The 17,660-nt window shown below is 39.0% G+C and overlaps 1 protein-coding gene across 1 annotated transcript in view; it reads left to right on the forward strand.

The window, feature by feature from the left end:
* ATF7IP2 (activating transcription factor 7 interacting protein 2) overlaps positions 1-17,152 on the forward strand; it is a 102,890-nt gene extending 85,738 nt beyond the window's left edge. Inside the window, exons 8-12 of the mRNA XM_010370259.2 lie at positions 7,755-7,828; positions 9,114-9,169; positions 9,596-9,662; positions 14,406-14,491; positions 15,339-17,152. Coding sequence (XP_010368561.2) covers positions 7,755-7,828; positions 9,114-9,169; positions 9,596-9,662; positions 14,406-14,491; positions 15,339-15,752 — 697 coding nt within the window. The 3' untranslated portion in view covers positions 15,753-17,152. The remainder of the gene's footprint in view (positions 1-7,754; positions 7,829-9,113; positions 9,170-9,595; positions 9,663-14,405; positions 14,492-15,338) is intronic.
* The last annotated feature ends 508 nt before the right edge of the window (positions 17,153-17,660 follow it).

The raw sequence follows: 17,660 nt of genomic DNA on the forward strand, positions 1-17,660 counted from the left end.
TTTTTAGAATCAAGAGGAAATGGGAAAGGCAATAACAACTGAGCTGCAGAAGCTCATAGAAGAGAAAGTTGATGGCCCAAAACACATGACAAAAATGAAACTTGCTTAAGTTGGAAGAAAATGCCTTTATATGCAATTACTTCCAAAGAGTAAGCAGCAGGGTCTAAGGCACCCAAGAGCAGACCATTTCACCAATACTGATTGAATAAAATATTAATATGGCCTAAAAAAATCTCACATTGAATTTCATGTGATAAAAAAATGTTTACAGAGATAGAAAGGGGGACAGGAAGGAGTTACGAGCCACAGTATCTTAAGAAAGTTACTACTATTTTGCATGTGTTCCTCCATACTCATTCTTTTGTTGCTGCTGTTGTTATTTGGGAGACGGAGTTTCGCTCTTTTTGCCCAGGCTGGAGTGCAATGGCACGATCTCAGCTCACTGCAACCTTCACCTCCTGGGTTTAGGCAATTCTTCGGCCTCACCCTCCTGAGTAGCTGGGATTACAGGCATGTGTTGCCACGACCGGCTAATTTTTTGTTTACAGTAGAGATAGGGTTTCACCATGTTGGCAAGGCTGCTCTGGAACTCGTCACCTCAGGTGATTCGCCTGCCTCAGCCTCCCAAAGTGCTGGAATTATAGGTGTGAGCCACCATGCCTGTCCATCCTACTCATTCTTTATTAAAATTTATCTAATCCTAATAATAAATGTATCCCTCTTTTACAGATGAGGAAATCAGAGTTTCTTGCCCCAAAACACTCAAGTAGTAAATGGCAGAGCCTGGATTTGGATCTAAACATTCTGTCTTCAGAACCTATGCTCTTACCTACTACATAATAACAATGCCTGGAGAAATGAATTACTAATTTTAGACATAGAAATGTTTCTCCAAGGTAAACTACAAGTAGATAACATATGTTAGTCACACTCAGGCTTCCATAAAAATTACCAGTTTCCTCAGTTTTCCTCCCAGATATGGTTCATTAAATAAGAGCTGGGCCGAGCGCAGTGGCTCACACCTGTAATCCCAGCCTCAGGCCGAGGCTCCTGAGCTCAGGAGTTTGACACCAGCCTGGGCAACACGGTGAAACCCCATCTCTACTAAAAACAAAAAACTAGCTGGGCGTGGTGGTGTGCGCCTGTAGTCCCAGCTACTCGGGAGGCTGAGGCAGGAGAATTGCTTGAACCCGGGAGGTGGAGATTGGAGTCACCTGAGATCACGCCACTGCACTCCAGCCTGGGCGACAGAACGAGACTCCTGCCCAAAAACAAAAAAGAGCTTTCATTGGTCGCAGTTAGTTGAATAGTTTCATGAAAGTTTCCTATCATTACATCAAAATCTAGTGGAATTCCAGTTAGACCATAAGGTTGCCGTTTTACAAATGGATTTCTCAGGATAAGCATTAACAGCTTTATATACAGACATAATTTTAAAAATAAAGTTAGTGGACATGTAATATCTACTAAAAGCTGCATGAACAGTGTGTTAGGCTGATGAATTTTCACAAAGTGACAAATGACCCAGATTAAGAAACACCAGTGGCATCCAGCCTGCCTCATGCCTGTTCTCCTAGTCATCAGTCTTCTAACACCATAAATTGTTTTTGCTTTGTTTTTGCCTTTATAGAAATGGAATCATACTCAGTGAACTCTTTTATGTCTTCTTTCATCCCACATTATGTGTTGTGAGATCCATCCATGCTGTTGCTATTCAGCAGTTTATTCATTGCTATATAATATCTATCATATGAATATGCCACAATTGTGTAATATCTATCATATGAATGTGCCACAGTTAATCTGTTTAGTTCATGGCCATTTGGATTGTTTTCAGATTGGGGAAAGTATAAATGGTGTTGCTGTGAACATTCTTTTACATGTCTTTTGGTGAATGTACATATATACACTTCTGTTGGACATATGCCTAGAAGTGGAATTGCTAGGTCATAAGGTATGTGTATCTTGAGGTCTGATACCGCCAACCAGTTTACCAAAGAAGTTGTACTAAGTTATACTCCCACTATAAGTACATGAGATTTTGGTTGCTGCATATCCTTGTCAACTCTTGGTGGTATCTTTCTTTTTAGCCATACTGGTGTATAGCATCACATTGTGGTTTTAATTTGTATTTCCTTCTAATAATGAAAATTAAGCGAATTTGCCTGTTAGCCATTTGGATATCTTCTTTTATGAAGATTTTTGCTTTGTCTTTTCAAGTTTTTTTGACAGATACATTTATTATAAATACCTTTCCTGACCCAAAGTCATGTTGTTTCCCTGATGGTGTCTTTATATGAACCAACTGTACTTAATTTCAGTGTAGTCTTTTTTTCATAGACTGTATGCTTTTCTGATGAATGCTCCATCTGTTTTAACTGTTTTCTCCATCTTCTATATTTTTAAAATTATTAATCGTAGTTGTTTTAATGCGCTTGTTTTAACTCCAGTATTTGGATCACCTCTGCGTCTGTTTCTTTTGTTTTTCTGTCAGTTTCCAGTTTTTTTGTTTGTTTTGGCATGCTTGATAGTTTCTGAAAAATTGTTGAGGCTCTAAGTGATGTCTTGCCATAAGACAAGGCTAATCCTCTGCTTGCCAAATAGAGTAGGAGTCTGATCACCTAATCTACTCGGGGAACGGTATCACAAGCCTTGTAGTAATCTTGGTAAGGCTCCTTCTACCTCTAGTTCATTCTGGTCTCTAAGACATAGTCTACCATGGATCCCATCTGAAAGTTTGGACTCTTGCCAGGGCTCCTTCACCTTGGTGGGTCCCAAATATTATTATTTACCTCGTAAATATAGTGAGACTGCCAAAAATTTCTTCCTTTTTAAAGACTTTCTGCTCAGTTTCTTACACTCAAATAGCATTAATTGGAAGTACTGTAGCTTCAACCAAAGAAAAATTAAGTGAAGGATTTTGAGATTGATAAAGTATTTTGACCGTCATATAATGAACATCTGAGAAGAATTACTTAACATTTTCTTACAGATAGATTTCTTACAGATAGATTCTCTGTCACCCAGACTGGAGTAGAGTGGTGTAATCTTGGCTCACTGCAACCTGTGCCTCATGGGTTCAAGCAATTCTCCTGCCTCAGCCTCCTGAGTAGAGCTCCCACCACACCTGGTAATTTTTTGTATTTTTAGCAGAGATGGGGTTTTGCCTTGTTGTCCAGGCTGGTCTCGAACTCCTGACCTTAGGTGATCCACCCATCTCAACCCCACGAAATGCTGGGATTACAGGCATGAGCCGTGGCACCCAGCCAAAAATCAAATTTTCTTTTCTTTTTTTATTTTTTGAGACAGAGTTTTGCTCTGGTTGCCCAGGCTAGAGTGCAATGTCATGATCTCGGCTCCCCACAACCTCTGCCTCCCAGGTTTAAGTGATTCTCCTGTCTCAGCCTCCCAAGTAGCTGGGATTAAAGGCCTGTGCCACCACGCCCGACTAATTCTGTATTTTTTAGTAGAGACGAGGTTTTCTCCATGTTGGTCAGGCTGGTCTCGACCTCCTGACCTCAGGTGATCCTCCCACCTCCCAAAGTGCTGGGATTACAGGCTGAGCCACCGTGCCTGGCCCCAATCAAGTATTCTTAATAAAATTTAGATTTAAATATTTGTGTTTCTTAGGTAGAAATAATGGCAAATGTTAGAGTCCCATTGAGAAATGTGATATTTAAAAAGTTGTTGAATTTGTGTTTTTTTAAATCTGCATGGAAAACTGTTGAGCATGAACTGAAAAATGAACATGATTTTTGCCTCTCCCCATGCAGTCAACAGCTACAGGAACTGACATTTTGCTGTAAACAAGGCAAATCGGGCTAAAAAAAAATTGTTTTCAGATATTGTTCAACCAGGAGTTCAGGATCATGATTGGGAAAACGAAGGAAATGAACTCGACCATTGTCCCAGCTTACTGCCTGGAGGTATTTTCCAGGTCAAGAGCAGGGATGGAGGAGGGATTCCAAACAGAGCCTTGTGGTCTTGCTGAGTTTAGGTCAGAGATTGGAGAGTCTGAGTTGGCTAGAAGTTATGAGGTGGAACAGTGAAGAGAAAAAAATTCAGATAGAGCTATGAAGATCTGCAAAGGGTCCTCGAAATATTGGCTGAGTAGAGATCTGCATGCAAAGGATGAAACTACTAGAGACTGGGGAAAGTACTATTGGAAAGAAGGCCAAGTGATTGATTGCTAGAAGTCATACATCTTGTTTTCCCTCTGACTAGGAGGATTGGGAACATTTTGCTTTCCCCTTGGCTAAAATGAAGAAACTTTGTAATCAGAAGTAACAGGTAGAGTCCACAGATGGGGACTGCTTTAGTGGGGCTCAATTAGTCCCAGAGACTGCAAAGAATCTATACACAGAAAAGCCAAAAGCAAGCTTCAAAGGAATCAGGCTAATCCTAAGTAATTTAATTGCATGCCAGAACAAAATCTAACACTCTTATGAAGGAATGGAACAACATCCATTACCCAACAGCATAAATTTTACAGTATCTGACATCTAATGAGAAATTCCCAGGCATGCAACATAGCAAAAAAAAATGGCCCATTAACAAGGAGAAGAATGAAGTGATCTACCTAGAAATAATTTGGACTTAGCAGATGACATAGAAGAGCTATTGCCAATATATCAGTGAAATAGGTATAGAAAATGTTCAGTCTAAAGCATGGAGAGGAAAAAGACCGAAAAAACAATGAACAGAGCATCAGAGACGTATGGAATAGTATCAAGGAGTCTAATACACATATTATTAGAGTATCACTAAGGCAGGGGCTGAGCAAATGTTTGAAGATACAATGTGTGAAAATTTTCCATAGTTGATGCAAACTCTCAATCCATAAATGAAAAAAAAGTTAAATTCAAGCAGAAGAAACATAAAAGCATATAAAACCACATCATCAGACTGCTGAAAGTCAATGAGGAAGGGAAAATTTTAAAAAGTAGCCACACAAAAGACACATCACATACAAAGGAACAGAAAGTCTGACCAACATGGAGAAACCACGTCTCTACTAAAAATACAAAATTAGCCTGGCATTGTGGCGCATGCCTGTAATCCCAGCTATTCGGGAGGCTGAGGCAGGAGAATCAGTTTGAATCCAGGAGGCAGAGGTTGCGGTGAGCCGAGATCGTGCCACTGCACTCCAGCCTGGGCAACAAGAGCGAAACACCATCTCAAAAAAAAAAAAAAAAAAAAAGGAACAAAAAGTAGAATGGCAGCAGACTTCATGCTGTAAGCTGTGCAAACTAGAAGACATCTCTAAAATTGAGATCATAGATACTTCTAAAGTATTGAAAGGTTAAAAAAAAAAAAAAAGGTCCATTCAGAATTCTATATGCAGTGAAAATATGTTTCCAAAGTGTAGGGGAAAAACAGACTTTTTAAGCTAAAAAAAGGTGAGAAGAATACATCAACAGACGTACACTACAAGAAATTTTGGAGGAGATTTTTCAGGCAAAAGGAAAATAGTATTAAATAGAAATTTGGATCTGTACAAAGTAATATAGACTGACAGATATTATAAATATGTAGGCAAATAGAAAATATTTTTGTTTCTGACTAGTGTATACACACACTATATGGAAACACTACATCCTATATATGTACAATATATAGTTTGGAAATTATATATATACACACACAAGCAAGAAACAATTGGAATTTGAAATTTAAAATGGATACCATTTACAATAACTTCAGAGATCATAATATATTTGGGAATAAACCAAAACTACCTAACCTAAAACTACAAAGTATTACTGAAGAAATTAAAAGAGACCTGAATAAGTGGTGAGATATATATGCAACTTTCATGAATTCATTAAGATGTTACTTCACCCCAAATTGTATATCTATCAATGCCTCAGCCATTTCTGTAGAAAGTAACAAACTAGTTAAAAACTTAAGGCCAGGTGTGATGGCTTACACCTATAATCCCAGAACCTCGGAAGGCCAGGGCAGGAGGATCACTTGAGGTCAGGAGTTCAAGACCAGCCTGGCCAACATAAAAAAACATTAAATTTTTTTTTGTTTGTTTAAAGTTAGCCAGGCCTCATGACACATGCTGTCTTCCCAGCTACTTAGAAGGCCGAGGTGAGAGGATCCTTTGAGCCCAGGAGGTCTAGGCTTCAGCAAGATACATTTGCACCACTGCACTCCAGCCTGGGACACAGAGCAAGAGTTTGTCTCTTAAAATAAAATAAAATAAAAAATTTTATATACATTGAAAATGCAGAGACCTAGAAGATGAAAACAATGTTGGGAAAGAACAAAGTTACAAGACTACACTATCTTTGTTCAAGACTTAACTATAAAGCTGTAGTATTAAGACAGTGTTGTTGGCGCCGAGCGCGGTGGCTCAAGCCTGTAATCCCAGCACTTTGGGAGGCCGAGACGGGTGGATCACGAGGTCAGGAGATCGAGACCATCCTGGCCTACACGGTGAAACCCCGTCTCTATTAAAAAATACAAAAAACTAGCCAGGCGAGATGGCGGGCGCCTGTAGTCCCAGCTACTCGGGAGGCTGAGGCAGGAAAGTGGCGTAAACCTGGGAGGCGGAGCTTGCAGTGAGCCAAGATCACGCCACTGCACTTCAGCCTGGGCGACAGAGCAAGACTCCGTCTCAAAAAAAAAAAAAAAAAAAAAGTGTTGTTGGCATAGAGATAGGCATGTTGACCAATGGACACACTAGAGAATACACATGCAGTTCACTGGTTTAAGACAAAGGTACCAACGTAGTTTAACAGGAAAAGATGTTCTTTTCAACAAATGTTGCTGGAATAGAGGGAAAAGTGAACCTCAGCTCTTCATACCATAAACAAAAATTAACTCAAAATGGATCATACACCTAAGTACAAACAGTAAAAATATAAGATGTCTGCAAGGAAATGGTATAATTGGACTGGGTACAGTGGCTCACGCCTGTAATCCCACTACTTTGGGAGGCCAAGGTGGGCTGATCACCTGAGGTCAGGAGTTCAAGAGCAGCCTGACCAACATGGTGAAATCCTGTCTCTACTAAAAATATAAAAGCCGGGCGTGGTGTCATATGCCTATAATCCCAGCTACTCAAGAGGCTGAGGCAGGAGAGTCACTTGAACCCAGGAGGCAGAGGTTTCAGTGAGCCCAAGATTGCGCCATTGCACTTCAGCCTGGGGAACAAGAGCAAAACTCCATCTCAAAAAAACAAAAAAGTCACTCATAAAAGAACAGGGTCAAAATGGCTTCAAATATTCTGTAACCATAATCAGCATCATTTATCATCATTGCCTCAATTAAATTTGTGGTCAGTATTGCTACTGGAGAGATACAGTAGCAGTTCTTTTTAAAATAATTTTGCTATAGTTTTCTACCTTTAAGAGTCCAGGTGTCTTTATTGGTCTTAATAGATTTCCATCATTAAATGATGTTTCATTTTTATAGAAGCAAGTATATATGCTCAAATGAATTTGTATGTTTTATACATTTATGTCCGTTGTATATTTATATGTATTTTGAGTCATTGTGAAGGACCTATAAAATGTAGTAGGGATCTAATTACTGGATTTTGATGAACCTTTGGTCATATAACTGAATTGGTAATAAATGGCGTTTTTTTGGGTATTTGGTTTTATCATTTCTATTTCCCCCTACGATTGTTCAGTTAAAACATTATGAAATGTTAAGTTAGAGGACTCCTAACCACTAATTGCATGTTTAAGCCTGATAATGCATGTTTAGTTTTTGTTTTTAATTTCTTTTTATCATTTTAGTAACAATGATGATGTTATGTTGATTTCTGTGGAAAGTCCTAATTTGACAACTCCAATTACATCAAATCCAACAGGTATCTTATAGCTGATTAGAATATGATCTATCAAGTTAGAAGGCCTTAAATCAATGTTTGCTTAAAAGTGAAAAATTGAATAATATCTTTTAATAAAATGAAAAATTTAAATGTACTCTCAAATGTTCTAACTTATATCATGGTTAATATTACCTAAATAAATGATTCCTTAATGTAATTGAGATTTCATTTTAACCTTCTATCAGTTTATGGCCTTTTTGTTTCTTTTATATGTTTAATGACTTTGTAAGTTGTAAAACTGCCTATTTTTAATCATTTGCCCTGGCCTTTTGTTGATGGTAGTGATGGTTTGTTTTTTGTCTTTTTATTTGTTATTTATTAAGTTATCTTATAGTCAACTTAAGATTTAAAGTTTTTCTTGTCAGTCTGGGTGTGGTGGCTCATGCCTCTAATCCCAGCACTTTGGGAGACCGAGGTAGGTGGATCACCTGAGGTCAGGAGTTCGAGACCAGTCTGACCAACATGGAAAAACCCTGTCTCTACTAAAAAATACAAAATTAGCCGGGCCTGGAGGCGCATGCCTGTAATCCCAGCTACTCGGGAGGCTGAGGCAGGAGAATTGCTTGAACCTGGGAGGCGGAGACTGCAGTGAGCTGAGATCAGGCTACTGCTCTCCAGCCTGGGCAACAAAGCAAGACTCCATCTCAAAAAAAAAAAAATTAACCTTACATTTCCAATGATAACATTTCTGTCTCTCAAAAACAGCCATCTTCTTTGGCTCATAATTTATTATCCAAAATTCCCCATTTTCATTTCATTTTCTACTATGTTAGAGTATTTGCATTGTAATTTTAAAGCTTTGCCTCCACTTAAAGCTACTTACTTGTCCCCACAGTTTGGGCTGTTAAGATTGTGAATCAGAATTACAAAGGATGTTAATCATTTATCTTAGGCTTCCTACTGGTTCCAGGAAGGGCGCTTCTCAGCCATGTCAGGCAGTTGTAGTCTAAAGATACTGTGAATTAAAAGTACGTGCATTTCCAAGTGTATTTTCTCATGCACATTTCTAGGTAGAAGGATTTTCAAAAAAAGAGTTACTAATATAGTTGCAAAGTTACAGAAAGAAAAAATGGTTTGACCCATAATTACATTTAAAAAAAAAAATTCATTCAGTCTTTGGAATCGGTAAAGTCAATTGAGTTACTTTTTATCACTATATAATTAACAGCTAATTAGCATCCCCATTATTTTGTTTTAGCATTCATATTTCACAAAGCCCATAAATACTATGTAATCAATTTGTCAAATGTCTCATTTCTTTCAGATACCAGAAAAACTACATCAGGAAATTCTAGCAGTTCTCCTAATGCTGAAGTTACGGTAAGTAAGAAATGCTAACTCTGAGTATTGTTCATTTAAACATGTTAGTTCTAGGAACTTCAGTGTTTGCTACATCTTGGATGATTTAGTTTTAGTCCAGCTTACACATTGAAAAGCAGACAGCTAATGATAAGCATAATTCATAACGATACTCATTTACCAAATTCATGTACGTTCTCCTTAGTCTTATTCTCAGAAACCATATAGTATTTTATAAGAACTTTTTAATAGTAGAGTTAAACCACAGGAAACTTTGAGATACTCATCTCTAGTTTCTGAATGGTAATTTGAAATTACCATTTAAAATTACCAAATTTTTCTGAATGGTAATTGAAAATTACCATTTAAAATTACCAAACGTTTAAGTTTTTAAAAACATTTTCAGCTATTGAGGCAAAGCTTTATTATTATTTATAATTTTTTTAGGCTGTACAGAAGAAACTTGATTTTATAATTGATTTGACAAAAGAAGGCCTATCCAACTGCAATACAGGTAAAATGATTTTTTAGATCTTTCTTTTGTAAAAAGGCAGGAAGGGCTTACTTATGAAGTTTGTTTTAATATGTTAGTGTGCAGATGTTTATATCTCTATGCAGTTTTAGCACATGTGCAGATTCAGGTAACTGCCATCCCAGTCAAAGTACAGAACCTGTAGCCACAAGGCTCCTTCGTGCTACCCCTTTATACTCACACCTTATTTCTGCCCCAGTCCCTGGCAAACACCAATCTATTCTGTACTGTAACTGTTATTTCACAAATTTATATAAATTTGGTAATGCAATATGTGTTCTTCTGAGATTGACTTCTTCCACTCAGCATAATTCTGAGGGTCATCCACATTGTTGTGTATCAGTAGTGTGGTCCTCTTTATTGCCAAGAGTAGCCCGTGGTGTGGATGCATCATAATTTGTTTATTCATAAACCCACTGAAAGACATCTGGCATGTTGGGGACTTTTACAAATTTCTTTTCTTCCTGTGGTACATACTTTTTTCCCTAACCACAACAATAGCTACTGAGAGGACGCACAGAGAGACAGAAACTGGGGTAGGTATAACATGAAAATGTAGAGGGAGAGTGACAACAGTGTCTGTCTTTCACAGATTTAAGGAAAAAGAAGTGAAATACAGTCATGGGGCTGGGGATCAATTATAAGGTCTCATTCAAATTTAATGAGAAGTATAAACCCACAAGATGTTTAATAAACTCCAGGAAAAAAAAAGAAGTCATACCAAGACATATCATAGTCAAGTTCCTGAAATCCAGTGATAAGGAGAAAAGTGAAGATACAATGTAGGTGAAAGAACAGAGAATTCACAGGTTTCTAGGCTAGAACAACACAAGCCAAGACACTTGAATGACTTCATTAAAAGGCTGGGGGAAAATAACTATCAACCTGTAATTCTTTATCTAGAAAATACGTCTTTCAAAAATGAAAGCAACTTTGGGAGATCGGGTCAGGAGGGTGGCTTGAGGCCAGGAGTTGGAGACCAGCCTAGGCAACATAGCAAAACCCCATCTCTACAAAAATAAGAATAAATAAAGCAAAATTAAAATTTTTCAGATCAACAAATGCATTGCCAGCAGACCTTTGCTATCAGAAATAAAGGAAGTTCTTCAAGTGATAGTAAAAGATACCAGATAGAAAGCAGATCTACACAAAGAATAAAACTGTATTATAGAATGTATATAGAAGTCAGTAGATGAAAACAGTAGTGCAAAAGATAGTCACAGGATTGAAAGTATGCTGTTGTAAGGCTCTTAAGTGAAGTGGTGTCATGTTGTTTGAAGCTAGAGATATACATGGTAATGCCTAGAGCAACAGTTTTTTCTTTTACATAGAAGTAAAGCTGAAAAACCAGTAGTGGAGATAAACGGAATTTTTAAAATACCCAATCTAAGCCAGAAAAAAAAGAAAAAAAGAAAAAACAGCAGAGAAAGAACAAACAAAACTAATAGAGAACAAAAGGCAAAATGATCAATTTAAACCTGACCACACTGATAATAAATATAAATGGTCCAAACACTCCATTGAAAAGCATTGTTAGACTGGAGAACAATACAAGTGTCAACTGTGATTACAAGAGATGTACTTTAAAAAGGAAATAAACAGGCCGGGCACGGTGGCTCAAGCCTGTAATCCCAGCACTTTGGGAGGCCGAGACGGGCGGATCACAAGGTCAGGAGGTCGAGACCATCCTGGCTAACATGGTGAAACCCCATCTCTACTAAAAAAAAATACAAAAAACTAGCCGGGCGAGGTGGCAGGCGCCTGTAGTCCCAGCTACTCTGGAGGCTGAGGCAGGAGAATGGCGTAAACCCCGGAGGTGGAGCTTGCAGTGAGCTGAGATCCGGCCACTGCACTCCAGCCTGGGCGACAGAGCGAGACTCCATCTCAAAAAAAAAAAAAAAAAAGGAAATAAACATTAATTAGGTTGAAATAAAAGTCCTGTCTTGTCTCTTATTATCATAAAGTTGAGCTTCTATTGCAGTCTGTTTTAATTTGCCAAGGGCCTGTTGACTTACTGCCTTGAAAGAAGGAATATTATTTACAAGAAATGATATTTGCTAGGATATTTTGAATATTCAGCTGTTGGCTAAAAATTTAAAGGTTATTTGTATTAGTTCTTAACCTACAGATTATAATTTTACAAATCTGTCTCTTAAAGCTAGTACAAAAGAGCTGAACAGACGCTCTAAAACAACTCATTAATTCTTCTAGGAAGGTTTTTGTAAAAATACCAGTAAATAAGGGACTAACTCTGAAACAACAGTACAGAATCTTGTTCATCTTTGTCAAAAGAAAAATACAAGTAAAAGAAATTTCATTTGGAGGATTCATAAAATGTATTAGTTATATCATAGGATATAAAGGATCTAAAATGGTTTTTACTGCTTAATTCTGGGATTTTTAGCTACCCAGCTTTCATACTTTCCCATATAAACCCCCTTTTCTTAATCATCCCTATATTTGCTCTCCCCAGTTGTGTGTGTGTGTGTGTGTGTGTTTTTATCTTTATATTCTGGTGTACACGTGCAGGACGTGCAGGTTTGTTACACAGGTAAATGTGTGCCATGATAGTTTGCTGCACCTATCAACCTATCACCTAGGTGTTAAGCCTGGCATGCATTAACTATTTTTCCTGATGTTCTCTCCACCCCCCGCCCTCCCCCAACAGGCCCAGTGTGTGTTGTTCCCCTCCCTATGTCCATGTGTTCTCATTGTTTAGCTTCCACTTATAAGCGAGAACATGTGGTGTTTAGTTTTCTGTTCCTGCATTACTTTGCTGAGGGTAATGGCTTCTAGCTCCATCCATGTCCCTGCAAAGAACAGGATCTCATTTCTTTTTATGGCTGCATAGTATTCCATGCATATATGTACCACATTTTCTTTATCTAGGCTATCATGGATGGGCTTTTGGGTTGATTCCATATCTTTGCTATTGTGAATAGTGCTGCAATTAATTAACATGTACATGCATGTATCTTTATAGTAGAATGATTAATATTCCTTTGGGTGTATACCCACTAATGAGACTGCTAGACCAAATGACAATTTTATTATGAAATCGTCAAAAGCAATTGCAACAAAAGCAAAAATTGACAAATGGGATCTAATTAAAGAGCCTCTGTACCGCAGAAGAAACTGTCATCAGCAGACAGACAACCTACGGAATGGGAGAAAATTTTTGTAATCTGTCTTAATACCCAGAATCTACAAGGAACTTAAGCAAAATTACAAGAAAAGCAACCCCATTAAAAAGTGGGCAAAGGGCCGGGCGCGGTGGCTCAAGCCTGTAATCCCGGCACTTTGGGAGGCCGAGACGGGCGGATCACAAGGTCAGGAGATTGAGACCATCCTGGCTAACATGGTGAAACCCTGTCTCTACTAAAAAAATACAAAAAAACTAGCTGGGCGAGGTGGTGGGCACCTGTAGTCCCAGCTACTCAGGAGGCTGAGGCAGGAGAATGGCATAAACCCGGGAGGCGGAGCTTGCAGCGAGCCGAGATCCTGCCACTGCACTCCAGCCTGGGCGACAGAGCGAGACTCCGTCTCAAAAAAAAAAAAATAAAAATGTGGGCAAAGGACATGAACAGACATTTCTCAAAAGAAGACGTACATTTGGCCAACAAACATGAAAAAAAGCTCAACATCACTGATCGTCAGAGAAATGCAAATCAAAACCACAGTGAGATACCATCTCATGCCTGTCAGAATGGCGATTATTAAAGTCAAAAAACAACAGATGCTGGCGAGGATATGGAGAAATAGGAATGCGTTTACACTGTTGGTGGGAATGTAAATTAGTTCCACCATTGTGGAAGACAGTCTCAGTGATTTAGAACTGGAAATACCTTTTTTTTTTTTTTTTTGAGACAGTCTCACTCTATCCTGTCATCCAGGCTAGAATGCAGTGGCTTGATCTCAGCTCACTTCAACCTCTGCCTCCCAGGTTTAAGCAATTCTCCCATGTCAGCCTCCCGAGTAGCTAGGACTACAGGCATGCACCACCACGCCTGGCTAATTTTGTATTTTCAGTAGAGATGGGATTTCACCATGTTGCCCAGGCTGATTTGGAACTTCTGACCTCAAGTCATCTGTGTCCTAAAGTGCTGGGATGACAGGCATGAGCCTCTACGCCCGGCCTTCCCAGTTGTTTTCAATCCATTCTTTTACCTACTTGTACCTTCTTTCCCTCCCACCCACATCTTTCCTATTCGCCTCTTTTCTTCTTCTTACCATCTATTTTCCTTTCCATTTCTCCTCCTTCCCCTCTTCTTTTCCCCACTCCACATTTTATACCTAATTCCTTCCAGATGAGCACAGACCTCATTAGTTGAGATTTCTTTAATCCCAGCCCACATAATTTTTAGTTTGAATTCCTAAAACTTGGGTATAGATTATAAATGGCTCTGTGTTTGAACATCTTTGTTGGCCTAACGAGAAAATTTGCCTCTAAGATCATTGATCAGAGGTCTCTGTACCATGTGTAAACATATCCGGTTCCCAGTTACACAATGTGTAAAGTGTTTACCTTAAGCAGAATTTTTGTCACCCTAAAAATTTTCTGTTTGGTACCTCTGTATCTTGAACTTTAAAAGTGTGTCTTCATAATTCAATTTTATAATTTTAATTCACATTTAATTATCACCAAAGATGTAAACTATATCTTAAAGGCTATGGAATTGATTATTGCAGATAAAATTTACTTCTTAAACCTTCTGTTGTTCACAGAAAGTCCAGTATCCCCTCTGGAGTCACATTCGAAAGCTGTTTCAAACTCAAAAGAAACAACCCCATTGGCACAAAATGCAGCCCAGGTACTGATTCAGAGTGCTTTGTAAGGGATATGTATTCTAAATTGAGTGGGAAGTACCTATCTTACCCTTGAAGAAACATTTGGGTCACATTTCAGCTTAGAAAACAATTTAATATGCTGTTGTTAATCTACTTATTTATACAATTAAAATCAGTTGAGTTTTACAGAAGCTACAGAAATTAAAACAAATACTTTTTTTAAATTGAAGAAATTGGAAAAGAAGCAATAGCCATTGTTGATGAGGATGGGAGGAAAAGGGTGTTCTCATACACTGACACTTTTTTTCTTTTTTTTGACTCCAAATCTTGCCCAGACTATACTGAATCTTGCCCTGTCGCCCAGGCTGTAGTGCGGTGGTGTGATCGTGGCTCACTGCAACCTCTACCTCCTGGGTTCAAGTGAGTCCCCTGCCTCAGCCTTCTGAGTAGCTGGGATTACAGGCGTGCACCACCACGCCCAGCTAATTTTTGTATTTTTAGTAGAGTCGGGGTTTCGCGATGTTGGCCAGGCTGGTTTCAAAGTCCTGACCTCAGGTGAGGCAATGCACCCAGCCACGCTGATACTTTTCATGTAAATTAGTACAGTGTTTGAGAACGCAATTTGGAAATGAGATGGAATATTTATCCCACATATCTGGAACCTAACCCATTCTGGATTATTGACATTCCAGGGTGTAGAAATCTTAAATCCAAAAGAGGATTATGCTTAAAGGACTGGATCCAGCCTCACATATTATTGAAATATCCTTTTATTATTTTGATAAATGGATTGAAGAATGGGAAGTATATATTTCTACAACTGCAATTGACCACTTTAAAAGCTGTACTTTCTTAAAATTGTGTTTTTAGGTTCCTCAGTCCTTTGAGCACCTGCCACCTCTCCCAGAACCACCAGCACCACTACCTGAATTAGTAGACAAAACCCGAGACACACTTCCTCCCCAGAAGCCTGAGCTCAAAGTGAAACGGGTTTTCAGACCAAATGGCATTGCCCTGACTTGGAATATAACCAAAATCAATCCCAAGTGCGCTCCTGTAGAAAGCTACCACCTCTTCCTGTGTCATGAGAACTCTAATAATAAATTGATTTGGAAGAAGATTGGAGAAATTAAAGCTTTACCACTCCCCATGGCCTGTACTTTATCTCAGTTTTTAGCTTCTAACAGATACTATTTTACTGTCCAGTCAAAAGATATTTTTGGACGATATGGACCGTTCTGTGATATAAAATCTGTCCCTGGGTTTTCTGAAAATCTTACCTAAAAGGGAGGTCTTTAATAATTATATATTATACTACTTTTTTTTCATATTTGTTTGTTTACAATGTTACTGTAATACTATTTGCCGTTGTAAAAGGTCAGCTCAGATTGTGAGCCCTTTCTATTGGGACAGTCCTCTTCTATATGTTGTAAGTGGCCAATAATTTGATGAATTTCTGGTTTGTATTAAATATGTCCTTCCAATGGATAAGTTCTAAAACATATGCTATCTTGGTCGCGTGTTGCTGAGATGTGTTGTGAACAATACCTTTGGTGACTGTGGAACTGCTGCTTCTATCAGAAGACCTAGGATACAAGCAGCCACTGTTTCCTCCATTAACAATCAGCTTTTAGTGACCTGCTGTGGTCAGCATAGCTATAGGAAAAGTCAGCCCTTGACTGAGGGCCAGATCATCCCTGCAGTGCACCTCCACCAAGATTTTATGAAAAGATGACATGTTGGACTGCATAATAAAAATTAATATAAAAATTTTTTTAAAATTTTTTTGGGATGAAATCTTGCTCCATTGCTCAGGGTGGAGTACAGTGGCACAATATCAGCTCACTGCAACCTCCATCTCCCAGGTTCAAGCAATTCTCCGGTGTCAGCCTCCCAAGTAGCTGGCACTACAGTAGCTTGCCACCACACCCAGCTAATTTATTTTTAGTAGAGATGGGTTTCACCTTGTTGGTCAGGCTGGTCTCAAACTCCTGACCTCAGGGGATCCACCCGCCTCGGCCTCCCAAAGTGCTGGGATTACAGGCGTTGAGCCACCACACCTGGCCAAAAACTAAAAGATTTTATGAAAAGAAATGGCTTCCCATTCTATTCAGCTTCTAAGTGGGCTATTCATTTGTGCCCCTCCTCTTTTTTGTTTTGTTTTGCACTATGTCAGTCATTTGGGGAAAAAGCCTGGAGGTCTTTCCTGAATCTGTAGACATAATAAAATTTGTGTGCTGTGTACACAAAAACATAATAGTATCTCTCATGAAAGCATTACCCAACCTACTGTTTGAGTTGAGAATGGATTTGTCCACCTTAGATGTGAGACTTTAGTTTGCTCATTTCCTAAATGCTACCCTTTGATCATTTCCTGGCTGCCATCCCAATACTAGGGGGCTCAGATGTGTCTTGTGCCCACCTCTTCCTGAGAAGAAGTGGAGCTGTGACTAGTACAAGCAGCCCAAGAAACTCAACAGGACCCAATGGAGGCAAACTTGAGAAAATAACTGGGATGATAAAAAATAAAAATAATCCCAACTGTTTGAAAGTTCGAAAGAGGGGCATTCTTTCCTGGTACATGGTGAAAGTTCGGGCTCCAGAGGCTTAAAATGGGGAATGATTTTCCTTGGCATTTTGTAAATGCTCTCACATCTGCAGTAATAAAGCTGTTATTTTCTGCAGTCTTCTATGTCTTCATTTTCAAGAAAATTACTGATTCATGAGAGGAACTGCCCTGTGAGTTCCCATTTCCTACTCAGAGCCACTCTGGGTGAAGATTTCACCCTGGGATTGTCATGGACTAGACATTTACTCATTGTGAAGCCCAAAGACGCAGCCCATAAACAAGATTTTGGTACCCATCACCAAGTGAATCTACATCTACAACCATTGGGCCATCTGGAAAGATGATCGATGCTCAAGTCTGTAGCAAATGAGCCTTTATGATCAAAGGAGGAGGGAGAAAGGCTGACAGCAAACATCTTAGAGGTGGTACCTCAGAAAGCATTACTATTTTGCCTTTTGGAGAGGCAGGGGCAAGATCAACTGTTTGTTCATTTGTTTTTGAGATAGGATCTCTGTTACCCAGGCCGGAGTGCAGTGGCACCACCATCAGTGTCCCTGCAGCCTCAACTTCTTGGGCTCAAGTGATCCTCCCACATTAGCCTCTCAAGTAGCTGGGACTACAGG

Source organism: Rhinopithecus roxellana, chromosome 20 (genome assembly GCF_007565055.1).
Source record: "Rhinopithecus roxellana isolate Shanxi Qingling chromosome 20, ASM756505v1, whole genome shotgun sequence".
NCBI lineage: Eukaryota > Metazoa > Chordata > Mammalia > Primates > Cercopithecidae > Rhinopithecus > Rhinopithecus roxellana.